Source organism: Alosa pseudoharengus, unplaced genomic scaffold, assembly GCF_046254945.1.
Source record: "Alosa pseudoharengus isolate Yale_2024_CS ecotype anadromous, Long Island Sound unplaced genomic scaffold, YU_APseudo_1.1 YU_APseudo_1.1_scf_10, whole genome shotgun sequence".
In the NCBI taxonomy this organism is placed as follows: Eukaryota; Metazoa; Chordata; class Actinopteri; order Clupeiformes; family Clupeidae; genus Alosa; species Alosa pseudoharengus.
This window is the reverse complement of record NW_027468565.1, coordinates 32,691,458-32,705,828: the sequence shown is the minus strand read 5'-3', so window position 1 is coordinate 32,705,828 and position 14,371 is coordinate 32,691,458. Positions and strand designations below refer to the sequence as shown.

The following is a 14,371-nucleotide window of genomic DNA, read 5'->3' as shown; positions in this document are numbered from 1 at the left end:
GTTTTGACTGATGCAATCTGTTGTATTGCAGTGATCAGGGATGGGCATTGATGATGCATGTATTTGAAATTTGTTTTTCTCATTTGTATTTTATTGGGTTGAAAAAAATGGCTTGTATTTTATATCAAAATACTTTATAGGGGTGTGTTTTTGTAGTTTAAAAATACTGCCAAATATTTTTGATAACCAATTCTTTTGGTAATGTGATGACATCATAAAAGTGCAAAACAATGATTGTAGCCTGACTGGTGCTAACCAGTTGTGACCGGTTGTGACCCTGTGCAAGATGAGTAATATGTATGTTGCTCACACACACAATACCCCCCCCCCCCCCTCCCTGTCTCACACAAACCTCAAGTTTCTTGAGAACTTTAATTATATCAGTTTTTTTCTTGAGAACTTTAATCATCGGAACACATGGAACCGCTTATGTGGTTTCCCTACAACATAACTCAAAAAGTTGCTTCATGTATCACCTTGCTGTAGAAAATTCTGGAATTGTTAAATAAGTTTTCAGGCAGAGTCAGTAGTCAGTCAGAAATCTCAGAGAGCTTTATTCACGGCACCGGAGACTCACGTCATGTTGCTAAAAGGCGTAGTCTAAAGTTACAGTACAAAAAAACAAGAATTCCCTTCTGACAAGCTTACATCTCCTTTTGTGGTATGTCAACATTTTACGACCTCATTACCTACTGTAACCCATCAACTATATCTATAAGGATGTATCCCCTAACGACGACATCCGTAGAATCTCACCAAGATTAACCTGGCTGCAGTAAATAAGACCAGGGTGCCAGTTTTCTGAGAGTGGGTCCGACAGATTTCTCTCCCAAGGCCCATACAGAAGCACCTTGAACAGGCATTCCACAGATGTTAGCCACAAATCATCATCTCAGTTTCTGAGTGGCTACTGTATTTTGTACTTTATTTTAAAATTATTTGATATTTTATTTTAAAATACATTTTGATGTTTTTTGCCCATCCCTGGCAGTCATACAGTTAGTTTAATCTGTTGTGCTTTAGCTAAATATGATATCTGAGGAAATGTAATTGGTCGGATGTGCTGATTCGGATTGATGTGATTGGTCAGAGCGTCTGCTGAAGATGAACCTTGAGGACCTGCGGGAGTTCCTGCAGGAGGAGATTGCCACCTCGTACTGTGTCAGCGATGACCTGGTCATCGAGCAGCTGCAGGCCTCCATGTCCGAGCTGCGCAAGATGAAGCTGGACCTGCCTCCACCAGGTACACACACACACACACACACACACACACACACATATATACACACATACACACACACATACACATAAACATACAAACACACACACACACAGTCACCACATGCAACTAACAGAGAAGTAGACTTTACCTTCCTCACACTTCACATATAAGTATAAGTACTCTTTTGATCCCGTGAGGGAAATTTTGGTCTCTGCATTTATCCCAATCTGTGAATTAGTGACACACACACAGCACAGTGAGGTGAAGCACACACTAATCCCGGCACAGTGAGCTGCCTGCAACAACAGCGGCGCTCGGGGAGCAGTGAGTTAGGTGCCTTGCTCAAGGGCACTTCAGCCGTGGCCTACCGGTCGGGGTTTGAACCGGCAACCTTCCGGTTACAAGTCCGAAGCTCTAACCAGTAGGCCACGGCTGCCCCATATGTTGCATAGACACAGGTTCCTGTTTATCAGAATAAATAGGCTCTAGTTCTAGCTAGCAATAATCCCTTCTGCTAATGATTTGCTGATGTCAGCATCATCAGTATGTGTGAGCTCACTCAGTAACAAGCCCATAATCTTATAATCTTAAACAGTTCCATTAGCTAATATGGCTAATGGTACTGTAAATACATGACTTGGCTTTGTTTTGTTAGGATTAAGCCATGGGCTCTTCTATTAGAAGGTTTACCAATTGCTCTGTTAGCTTTGAGTTACCTCTGAGATAGTTCACATAGCGTAGGTGGTTTCATAATAAACATGGTTGAGTCATGTTTTTTGATATCCGCAGCAAAGGGAGATGAGCAGCCGAAGAGGCCGCTGGGTCAGGAGCGGCCAGTGCTACTGACCCCAGTACAGCCCCAGGACGTCATCTCCCCGGACAAAACCCCCTCTCCCGTCTCCCAGTCGGAGCCCAGGACCCTGGGGCATGCGGAGCCCCCACCCCTGCCCTCGCCGGACGCTGTGCTCGTGCACAGCCAGTCCCTGCCGACGCCGGAGGAACAGCCGAGTGTGGCTCCGCCACCAAGCAGCAGCAGTACGGTGACCGTCAATGGACGAAACGGAGCGAAGGGTCAGGGGGACGGTGGCACCGTCGTGGCTCCGGAGTGGCCGCCGCCTCCCTGCCAGCCCCCGCCGCCGGACAGGCGCAGCGTGGACTCGCTCGACCTCCCGGACCTGCCGCCGCCACCTCCACTGTACAGCGACAAGCCGCAGCCCCCGGGGCGGCCGTCTGCCGTCTGCCCGGGCGTCTTCCCCGGCGCGCCCGAGCCGCTGGCGCTGATCCTGGAGGAGCCGGGCGCCCGCATCGCGCTCCAGCCGCCCCGCTTTCCCATGAGCCTCGGCGTGCCCTCGCCCATGGGCGACCGCCGGCCCTCCAACACGTCGCAGTACGACAACCTCTCGGAGGGCGAGCCGCGGGCCGACACGGAGGACGAGGAGGAGGAGGACCGCTACCTGCAGAGGCTCCTGGAGCAGGCGGCCGGCCTGGCCCACAGCCCCAGCTCAGGTGCGGGCTCCAGGCAGCAGCAAACACGGAGCCGCGGCCCGCCTCCACCCCCACCCGCCAGGGACTTCTCCTCTTACGCTCTCCCCCCGCCCCCGCCCAGCTTCTGTGTCCCGGACAAGCCCCCCACCCCACCTCCAGGATTCCGCACCCCTACGCCCCCCCACCTGCCCCAGGAGCTGGAGTACCAGGGCCAGGACAGCTGGGTCACTCCGGACTCCGTGTTCCCCTTGCCACCACCCTGCTTTGCTGACCGCCTCTCCCTGACCCCAACGCCGCCGCCTCCACCCTCCACCTCTCCCAGACCCTGTGTCCACTCCGCCAGCAGAGAGGCCCTCCGGCTGGGGGCTATGGGCCACCGCGGGTCCCCCTCCTCGGGACTGCGAATGCCCCCGGGGCCTCCACCCGCCTCCCTGAAACCCACCGCACAACCCCCAGGTGCTCGCGCGGCACTCACACCCGACACGGACTTCTACCGCCTGCACGCGACCACCCACCAGCTACCAAAGTCGGTGACCTTCTAGGAGCCATACTAGTCTTACCACCAATGACCCTTCCTTTACTTTTCATGTGTATTTATACTGTTTTAGCTATTCAGTATGTTCTGCAAAATTTGGTAGACAGCAAAAAGAGAAGTGTTTTGATTTAGTTTTTATGAACATTTTCTTACTTGGGGATCAAACGTTTTATAAATATTTTTCATTCAGAAGCTGGACTTGTATGAAGGGCATATTTAATTTTAAGTTGTATGTGTGTTTGTAGAGAGTTTGAAACTATTGTGTGTGTGCGAGTATGTGTGTCCTTGAATGCAAAGAAAGGTCATGAATGCTTAACCCCAAGTGTTCGTATGAGTGAACTCCCTTAAGCAGTATTAATACAAGAAGCACCGAGAAATCACTTCTCCACCCTATCAGGCTGTATTGAATCCAACACGGCACTCCTGTTTGAAGCCCTAACTGGTCATCTCCAGAAATGCCCCCCACTTCCTCTGCCAGCACACCAGCCTGGTGCTGTGTGAGCAGGTTCACCGATGTCCTCCCAGTGTCCACAGCCTGCCATGCCCGTATTAGCAGACGCTAGCGGCTCTGCTGTTTGTCACGCATATCGTCATGGAAGTAGCACCTTTTAAATGTGCACCACCACGCACACACACTCGCACAACCACGCAGAAACTAATCTGTTATCACTTCCTGTTTGCTAGCGCGTTGGCTATGAGCAATACTTCCTGAGTTCTGCAGTCATCCTCTTTTTTTTTTTCGTTTGAAATTGTAAATGTAAAATTTTTCTAATAAGTCTTGGCTTTGTTTTGATATTACAGTGAGTTTTGTTAAACAAGGAATACTATAAGCCAAATGTAAATAGGATGGTGGTTATATATATATATGAGAAGACACTTTTCGATATCGTACTGAACTAAGGCGTCAACCAGGGGATGTCCCAGTAGTGTGTAGATGGGAGTCTGCTGTGCTCACGCTACCATTATATCAGATGTCCGACAGGAGTGTAACAGCCAAGTGCCATTTCTGAAGCAATAGCGCCACCTGGAGGAGGCATCATTTATTGGTGTTCTGAAGTTTTTTCGTGTGGTTCTCATGAAGGTCATATAATGCTTTATTAATTTATAGTGTTATAGTTATATTTCTTTTCTACTCATGTTTGTGTTTTGTGTACATGAAGTATTTAAGTTTTCAGCACGAGTGTCTCAGGTGCATCCTCTTGTTAAGGAGAGGAACCAACCCAAAGGCTGTTGAATGGTGTGATATCACATTAGAAAAAAAAGAGAGAAAGCTTTACTTCTGTGTGTGCGCTTGCTGTGTGTTCTTACAGCGTTTTTTTACTTGTATTTATATATACATACACACACACACACACATATCCATCTGACAGTTTACACTCATAAAATGTATATATTTTATTGGCATGTCTCATATATTGCTTTGGAATTTCCCCAGTTTCTCTGTCTGGTAAAAACATGATCTCTGAGGACAGTCTCTTTTTAAGACCATATACTATATTGCCTCTTATAAACTAGCTGAGACTTCCATCAGAGTGTATTAGACAATCATTGTATATCAACTCTTGACAATTACACCACCCTCCACCACCAAAATATATATCAGCAGGTTCTGTACCAGACTCACCTCTTGTTAAGATCGGAGCATTTCATTGACCAGACTGAAAGGCCCAATAATGTATCACATTAACTTAAACTAGACAAAAACACATACTGGACTGCTTAATAAACAGTAATGTGAAGGCCACAACCCTTGTTGCCAGACAAGGTAAAAACACGTTGACTAAAGGTAGTGTTAGTAACGGCTAAATGGCAAAACACAAATTTACAAAGCATGATGGGACATTTACAAAATAAAATGTTGCATGTAAACATTTAAAATAGGAGTGTGGAGTCTTTGGAGTCAGTTATAGCTCTGGGCGTGAACATTCACATTAGGCTACTGTAAAAGTGCAAAATTACAGCATCTTGTGTTTAAGGCAAAATATTGAGCTTTACATATAAATACATTTTTAGTAGTGCAGGCATGATTAAATATACATGGGCACAGTGCCAACTGTGGTTCAGGCACGATGAAATAGGCACACTAAAAACACCGCAATGACTCCAGTTACTTCAGTTCACCTGTGATCCATCTGTGCATATCTACGCAATTACTTCAGACTGCTGGTGTCTGTCAACACAGTCAGCCGCCCTTTGAGGGACCTGAGCGATTGTGTGTGTGTGTGTGTGGAACCCATTAATCCCTTGCTATCCCAAGTGAACTACTACAGTGGTGGATAGCCAGGGGCATGTTTCCCAAAACCATAGTAATTTCCCATTGCCAACCAACTAAGTTGCAAACAGGTTAGCAACTATGGTTTTGGGAAACACCCCAGAGTGGGAGTGTTGAAAGAGCTGGGTTGTTGATGAAGTAATAGAGTGAAGTCCTATCAATCCTTCAATAACGTCAGAAATCCTTAAGGGTGCCACAGGGAAGAAAGGGATAAGGCCTTAGGGTGGGTGAGGGGGTTCTGAGGTCTTAGGGTTGGTGAGGGGTTCTGAGGCCTTAGGGTGGGTGAGGGGTTCTGAGGCCTTAGGGTGGGTGAGGGGTTCTGAGGCCTTAGGGTTGGTGAGGAGTTATGAGGCCTTAGGGTGGGTGTAGGGGGGTTGTGAGAGCTAGAGCTTGAGCTGGGACATGAGGCTGTCCAGTGATGAGACGCTCTTCTTCAGCTTGCTGTCGTCCTCCTGGCCCAGGGTGACCCCAGCCAGCCGAGTGGAACCAGAGGCACCCAACACACAGGGCAGGCTGAGGAACACCGCTGCACTGATGCCACCCCAGCCCTGACCAAACACAAACACACACACACACACAATAAAACATTTAACTCATGGACAATAAAAAAAAATAAACAAAACACAACCACACAGCATAAAACATACAAACTAGACATTAAACATTTAGGCACACATACACACACACACAAAATATACAATTTATATGAATACACAAACAATACTAGCTAACATAATATACAAAACATTACATTATTCATGGATGCACACACAAATCACAACCACATACACACACACACACACACACATAACACACAACCATGCAAACACAATCAGAGAGCACAGGTTTGATATCAATAGGTGCAGTATATGAGGATATAGATCTCACTACCACTGCTGCCAGGTCAAAGATAATGGGATTTAAACATCCTATAAGTTTGGCCTGGTGGGTTTAATACTGCTATACAATCCATCAGACTGTACATATATGCTTTGATTTAACTGGCATTAAACAAATGTCAGCTTGAAAATGGAATTTTAAAAACAGGTGCCATCTCTGTGTGATAGTGCATGTCACTGAGCTAGAAAATGTGCTTGCTCATAGGCCTGCTTGCACCCTGACCTGGTTTGTTACATCAAGTGCTTTCTTAGTACATCAAAGCAAACACACGCAAGCATTTGACCTTTTCCCCAACCATCTGAAGCAAAAAAGGTGGTCAGAGGAGAGACCATGAGGGGGATTTGAGAGTACCTGAGCCAGAGTGGTGACAGAGTGGGTCTTCTTCTGGTCAGTAATGATGCTGTGGGTGATGTCAGCGACTGATAGCGCCATTGACCATGACCTCTGTCCTTTCCCCTTCAGCAACTCAAACCCTCTACGGGCAGAAAACACAAATACCGGTACAGTAATTTCCGTCTCCATAATCCACACTATGAAACCATACCACAGTATACAATAGTATAAAACCATATGATCATCATTGGGCTGTGATGTAGTGGTGATAGCAAGCATTGGCATTCAAAAAATGGTGGGCTTGAGTTCTATACCCGAATACTGCTAGTTCCTGTTGCTTTAGATAAAAAGCTACATTACACTTACTTTTCTTTTACTTGACTCACTTCTACAACTCACTAGCAGTCTCATGAGGACTCATTTTAGCTTGTGCATTGCAGAATAACAATCACTTTATTCATCAAGTGCACAGCGTACGTAGTACTATGATTTGGTGATGCGGTACAGTGAAACAACAATAGAATAAGAGAGAAAAACAACGCTGACCATAAATAACTGACTGAAACATTAAACAGTAGTGAGAATACTGTATACAAACATATGCAACCCTGTAATCTTACACAAGTCATGCATTTGTTTCTGCCACTGCGGTTTGTTTCATTATTTGTTTGTTTGCAGTTACATACTCTTCGTGCACAGCAATGCTGATATGAAGGTGCATTTCAGGCTTAAATTCCTTAGTAGTTACCTGTCAATCAGTGGCTTGGTTGAGTTAGACACAGGACGGAGTTCAGGGTGCACGCCAAAACCAGTGGTCAAATTACTCCAGACACCCACTGCAAACACAACAGCACATTAGACAGTCATCTGAGGGGTACTCCAAGTATGTGGCATAGTGACAAAATTGGGTAAGTTAATTCAGGGGGTATGTAGTAAACATCTTAACAGATCAATTCTACTGCTTATATTTGCTAGGAAAAGAAAAAGCAATAAGGCTCTTCTATTATAGCCTGGTTCCGCCCTCCTATGTACTTCCGCTCAATTTTCATTTTCCTTCAGTACATCGTCTGGGATTTGGGTATATTCGCGGGTTTTCTCAGGCCAAATTTGACCTGTCCAATCAGCGAACAGAGGGGGTGGCTGAGAACGATGACGTTGAGTTTGTGCGCTAGTTTGAGCATGACATACGTCACAACCAAACGTTAGCGATTGGTTATGGCAGATCCAGAGTGGCTCTGGGTAGATCCAATAGTTTTAAACTTCAACAGAGTACTCGCCTTCAAGGAAGTTAACGCTTGGCAATGGAAAGTGTCCAGATTCTCTGTACATTATGCATTTCAGGAGTCTGGTAGGACCAGGCTACTTCTATTAGGCAGTTTGTCAATAAACCATGGAATTGGTCCATATACAGTATAGTCCAGCAGGGGAAAGGGATTTTTTCGAAACTCGTATTGGCATCATTTCAAAATGGCCACCAAACGAACCCCATGTGACATTGGTTGACCTTGGCAACATCAACATTCTTAACTAGACACCATTAGGAGTCTCCTCACCCTTGTTGTCAGACATCTCACCGATCACCCACGGCTGTCTGCCTGTGCTGTTGGCCACCAGAGTCACGTTGAAGATGTGCGCGAGGCGCTCCGAGTCCAGGTTGCAGCCCGCACCGATGACATGGGTGGGGGGAAGCCCGCTCTGCCTCCACGCCACGTGAGTCATGATCTCCACTGTGTCCAGACACAGGGGCCAGTCAGTCAGGCAGGCAGATTCCAGAAAACAAGCAAGACTAAGGAATAACTCAACTCACTGCAAACAGAACATGACAACTAATACTTTGTACGAATATGGTTGTCACACATTAAGCTAATGTTGTCCTATGATATCAATCATATACACACATATGTTTGTTTGTACTGAACAACCAGATATGCAGCTAAATGTATATAAGATTAAGGTTAAGGTCACTTTATTAGGTCTCCCAAGGGAGAAATTAGGACACAGCACATGTAATACAAATAGATTAATCTTCAGCCAAACCCATGTCAGAAACCCATGCCCTTCTGCTGCCCTATGAGTAGAGGAATGGGTTGTGACCATAGGGTTGTGACCAAAGATTCTAGAGCGCTACGTGCTCCGTTCTAGAATCTTTGGTTGTGACTGACCTGGCTGGGAGGCAATAAAGAGCACAGCATTGGGGCTGAGGCGGGCCAGGCCTGGGATGATGGCCCTGTACATGTCCACATTAGTCTGAACCACGCCAGCGTAGGTCTGCTCGTTGCTCCACGCGTTCGCAGTAACTACCACAACCTTGGAGCCAGCGGAGGCTGACAGGTCTGCCAGAGCAGGAGATAAACAAGTAAACAAACAACGTAAACACATCAGAGGGGTATATTATGATATTATCAGAGGGGTACATTATGATATTATCTGAGGGGTACATTATGAAACAAGATGTGGTATGTTGAAACTAAAGCCCGATGTGCGTTCAAATTGGACAAGCAGAGGCAAAATTCCATGGCTATTGCCTTGTTGCTTGCCAGTTTGCTTACAGTCAAAAGCGAACAAGTGGCAATTTTTACATAACAACGTTCAGATTTAAAAGTTCAAAGAAAACAAAGTCCGCCAGCAACGTTCACCTCTGTTTTCACGTTTGAACGTACAGTACTTCAGGCTTAGTGCTCAACATCCCACTAACCATGTTTTGCCGTCGATGTTCAACAAGCTGCCAGCTCCCGCAGCCCTTAGTGGCCTACATAGTGATGCAAACCCACATTCATGGATGGCATCTTGAGAATGCGTTTTAGTTCTAAATGACCGGGCAGAAACTGTACTTGATTGTGTGTGCAAAATGAAGGGCAGAAAGAGTACAAGATGTGATGGCCCAAAATGCCACAGTATACTGGATGTGTTCTATATCTAGTTGCCGACAACAGTACCTTTGGAAACTTCCACTTTAGGCAAATTGAAGATCTCTAGATCCATTGTCCCACTTTTTGAGGAGCTTTCTGGAATGTCAATCAAAACCAGTTTGTCCACACCTCCCTGGAAAAAAAGACGCAAAGGGTTTACTGACAATGAGTCTTTAGGAATTTCTTTGAATGATTGCAACACACACTTAATGCAAAAGGGTCTACTCCTATTTCGATTTCTATATCCTATTTCTATTTAGACCCTAGGAGTCAGCTGATAAATGAATGCCACTGACCTTAGCCATGATACTCAATACAGTGGCCATCCCAAGGTCTCCACTTCCGATTACTGTGACTTTACTGACGGAGTCTAATCGGTCTCCACCTGTGGAGGAAAACAAACTAGACCATCTGAACTTCTGTATGAATTCAGGGTAGCTCCCAAGAAGACATGTACAGACTATAATAAGGTACAGAAACAGAGAGTGCTACAGAAACATTGTGGATTGTATGTTAAACAACTGGGTCATTCTTACTTTTGTATATTAAAGGAGAATTCTGGCGATTTTTCACATAAATCTCTCTTCCTCAAGGTCACCGAGTACTGTTAGTACGAAAAAAATGAAAACAATCGGTTCTATCTAGCTGTAGTTACTGCAGCCAACAGCTAGAACTGTCAGGCAGCTACAGTGCTACACTCTGGGGGCATGAACATGGGGGCTCATAAACATGCCCCCAGAGTGTATCAACAATCATTTTGTTTTCGTACCGACAGTACTCGGTGACCTCGAGAAACAGAGATCTATGTGAAAAATTGCTGGAAATCTCCTTTAACACACTATATTTAATTTGTTGACACAGACAACAAGTGTGAAGTACAATGCATCTGTCTCCTAACCGTCATGCATTTTGAGCTTGGAGACGTAAGCAAGCAGGTCATTGGGGTCTTCGGCCTCTCCAGAGGGCTTGGTGCTCAGCGGTGGATCCTCCTCAAACTTGGCAATCATCTGTGCCAGTAGCCCATTCACAGATGTCTTGGGCTTAGGGCAAAAATATCACCAATCAGACAAAATCGATGACTGTAACATTTGTTTCTACAGTGTAGATTTCCTTGACTGACCAAGTCATGCATAACAAGATCAATTTAAGTTTTTCACATCACATACACACACACACACGCACACTTCTCTCATTACAATATCCAGGCATTTGTTATTCTTCACTCAGTTAAGCAAAATTGCATAGACCATCATGTCGATCTCAGCCCTCTTACATGGTCCCAGTTGGACAGCGAAGGAAGGTGTATTCGGCCCTGTGCGTCCACGTGCCGCCCCTCTCGAATCACCATGTTTGCTGTGGGCCTCAGCATACACACCGGGGGAGTGAAAGGGAATGACTCCAGCAGCCACATCAGGATGGGAAGGTTGTATGATCGGCCTGATGACACCAGAGGAATCACAACCACACACACAATCACAAATGTCTCCCAAGTACAATGGGTTTCACTGGCTTTGTTTTACAGTACAGAACTTGTCTTTTACTTGAATCATTTTCTACAAGATCCTGTATAGTTTATCTCACCTTCATATTTTACCGGGATGTTGCCAACCACTTTCAGCAGGTCTTTTTGCAATCTGTCAGTGGATACTAAGACGGACATAAAAGCAAAGCATGATCATTCCATTAATTCGCTGAGCAGTGTTGAATGAAACCGCCACAGGCCAATCGTGGCTTAGCAACCCGTCACTAGGCACGGTCTGACAAGCTTTTCGAGTTTTGCCATGTTGACAGTCCCAGTGACGCCACTTCCGTTTGCCTCTATGACCTCTTGACCTATCTTTCAAAACATTTTGAAGTCGCGAAAAATAAATTATTTTCTGGTCCCTTTTGACTTGTGCCTTGAATTACCCATATGATGTTTGTCAATTTTAAAGACAATTTTTCATGTAAAGACATTTGCAGTTTGTTTCGTAACTATTGAATTACAACATTGTTTGACTACAAACCCATTAATCAGTCGCGCTACGTTAGCTCATTCACAGCCACACTAGATTGTACAATAGCTTCTACCAGCAACAGGTCTTAATTGGGCTTTCCTTGCCGATGAAAATACCATGAGTCAGAGGATTAAACACATCAGGTAAGTTGTATTCGTCCATAGACTGTACATTAGATACTGTTAAGTGACATAGCAGGCAGCAAGATGCAACCGTTAACTAGCATAACAGCTAATCTTATCGTTTCATTACGTTGGTGACGTACATCGTTCGAGACGAGAGATGTAGTCCACTGAGCGGATTCGCACAAAACCAACATAACTTTTGAAGTCTATCGAACAACAGTACTTTCTTGACGTGAAAAATGATCTTTTAAATTCACACACATCATATGTGAAATTCGTGGCACAATTCAAACTGGACCAAAAAATAATTGTTATCTCTCCATTAACTCCCGTTCATATTTTTTTTTAAAGATAGGTCCCTTGTAGCGGAAGTAAAACGGAAGTCACTGGGACACTCTGTTAACCTTTGTGGAGACTGAAGGCCTGTGGGTCATGAAGGGCACTTATTTGGATGTGTGGTGCCCTAACCCATGTAAAGACACAGTAAAATAACATGTTACACTATAGAAACATAATATAATTGGGAACACATATTGTTCTAACTATAAAAAATGGCATATTGCATGATATTTCCATAACCGCGAGATACACGCTTCACGATAACGGCAAGAAGTTGTTAACAGACGTTCACCAAGATGTATAGCCCATCAGCAATCTATTAAAAATAACACCTATTTGAAGTACCATTCATGATATGTTGTCAAATATTGAAGTTGTGGGAAGTACATAGCTTAAATGGTATGTTTCTTTCGTCCCACATGCCTGTTCCATTCATTCTGGCCAGGAGAGTCGAATGAAACAAAACGCACATTCGACTTCTGCTTAAATAACTCATGAACGGTTTTGTTCAGAGATGAAATTCCAACTGTATTTGACAGAGAACATATGTAGGTTGCTAGTGACAAAATATTAGCTTTCAGTGTGGTACGATGTCTTTGTAAATTACATTTCATTGAAAAGTCCCGGTTCTCCCCCTATGTAATAGACGTGCAGGGTGCTAAAGCTTGTCAGGCATAGCAACAGTAACTAAGGAGGGTGAATCGTCTTATGATTCATCTTAGTTAACTATGGACCCTTTCAACAAGGTAAACAAAAACAATGCTTGAACATTATATTTGGGCCCCAATCTACTTCCTCTGCATTAAGATAACATATGGAATGTTAAAAAGGAAGTCTTGTGGGGCCAATTATGATGCTGATAATGGAACTCAGAATTTTACAGAACCTAAATGGTTGATGCTAGAATGGATCAGCCGCACGGACAGGGGGCGGTCGTTCCGAACGTTCGATGCAGATGCCGATTGTTGCGGATCCATTCTAGCATCAACCTTTTCACTGTTAGCATCCTGGTTGAACTTTCCTATGGCTTGCTGCGGCACCTAAGATGGTTTACAATAATGACACTTACCGAAAGACCCAACGTGAATCTCCATGTCAGGGTGAACCCGGTGCACTTTCTGAAGCTCCTCAATAGCACTATCGTGAAATTTGTACTGCAAATGGAAGTAACGATGAGGTTATAATGACAGTGGTTTTGTAATTCTGCTAATAGGCTACGCACACTAACGTCACAACTCTACCACTAGACTGTGTAGTTGACAACCAAGGTTAAATTAAAATATTTAGGTAGTTAGTCACGTAACTGAAGACTTTATGGAATAACATTACAAGTAGCAATCCAGTTATAAACATAGCATGCTAGGCTGTGAAGAATCTAGTTTAACCGGTAACGTTAGTTTGAACAAGCGATTTACGGAAAGCCCAAACTCATGACCGAAACCAGGATAAAAAAGACTTAACTATCATATAATACGCTTTCGTTTATTACATTAACTAACGTTATCGCTAAAAAATTGAGAATTGAACAAACCTTTGAAAGTATCTTTTTCACTGGTTCCGAATTTAGATCCATGATTGTACACCAGTAATTTGATTGTCAGTGTTCCAAACCTTACAAAAATAAATCTCTAAACTTTCGCAGCCGCCCTGTACGCGCGGCTAGCTGTCAGAAACTGGAAACCTTCCGTAAACTTAAATGAACGCCCCATATCTACGGTGCACCGTAAGGCGAGAAAATATTCACACTGCTGTGGATTAGTTAAAACACTGATGCAATGCTCCCATGGCCTTGTCATACTCCCCATCAAATACATCCACTGTTGACATACAAGTTAAATGATCAATTATTAATCCCATAATAACTGATCAACTTATACATTAATCAAATGCAAGCCAATCTTGAGATTAAAACTTTCCCATTGCATTCCACTACAATCAAACTGTACTGGTTTTTACATGTCTGTGAATTTTTCAAGTTCAGATCAAATGGTTTAAAACAAATCCTTATCCTGCATATCTCAGGAGGTGTATTACTAAGCAAAGTTACTGGCTTACCCAGGTAATTTAGGAGTAACTGATACTGACACACTATAGAAACAGAACCTGTTCAGTGCAGTGTACAGAGATCAGAGGGTTCCAAAGTTACCCAGGTTAGCCTGGTGTACAGCCCTTTGATTAACACTCCATATACCACTCCAACTGCTCTCTATAAACTGCTGTGTGTGTGTGTGTGTGTGTGTGTGTGTTCAAGTAT

At 44.3% G+C, this 14,371-nt stretch overlaps 2 protein-coding genes across 2 annotated transcripts in view; one reads left to right on the top strand and one right to left on the bottom strand.

The window, feature by feature from the left end:
- The window catches only part of LOC143106169 (uncharacterized), a 38,975-nt gene extending 34,457 nt beyond the window's left edge, over positions 1-4,518 (top strand). The window contains exons 13-14 of the mRNA XM_076270382.1: positions 1,091-1,243; positions 2,012-4,518. Coding sequence (XP_076126497.1) covers positions 1,091-1,243; positions 2,012-3,249 — 1,391 coding nt within the window. The 3' untranslated portion in view covers positions 3,250-4,518. The remainder of the gene's footprint in view (positions 1-1,090; positions 1,244-2,011) is intronic.
- A 104-nt stretch (positions 4,519-4,622) lies between these two features.
- Positions 4,623-13,785, bottom strand: uevld (UEV and lactate/malate dehyrogenase domains). Its single transcript, XM_076270394.1, has 12 exons — positions 13,649-13,785; positions 13,187-13,271; positions 11,238-11,303; positions 10,930-11,093; positions 10,555-10,696; positions 9,953-10,041; positions 9,684-9,789; positions 8,910-9,080; positions 8,301-8,474; positions 7,496-7,583; positions 6,766-6,889; positions 4,623-6,062 (listed from the first exon to the last, which is right to left on the bottom strand). The coding sequence occupies exons 1-12, from the start codon at positions 13,688-13,690 to the stop codon at positions 5,898-5,900; spliced, it is 1,416 nt and encodes a 471-aa protein (XP_076126509.1). The 5' UTR covers positions 13,691-13,785; the 3' UTR covers positions 4,623-5,897.
- Positions 13,786-14,371: the final 586 nt, after the last annotated feature.

Excerpts from the sequence above, each read along its gene's own strand:
- uevld (XM_076270394.1), bottom strand. The coding sequence starts at position 13,690 with ATGGATCTAAATTCGGAACCAGTGAAAAAGATACTTTCAAAG. Across the intron at positions 13,272-13,648 it reads TGAAAAAGATACTTTCAAAG|TACAAATTTCACGATAGTGC; the intron begins GTTTGTTCAATT and ends TTCCATTTGCAG. Across the intron at positions 6,890-7,495 it reads ACCAAGCCACTGATTGACAG|AGGGTTTGAGTTGCTGAAGG; the intron begins GTAACTACTAAG and ends TTCTGCCCGTAG.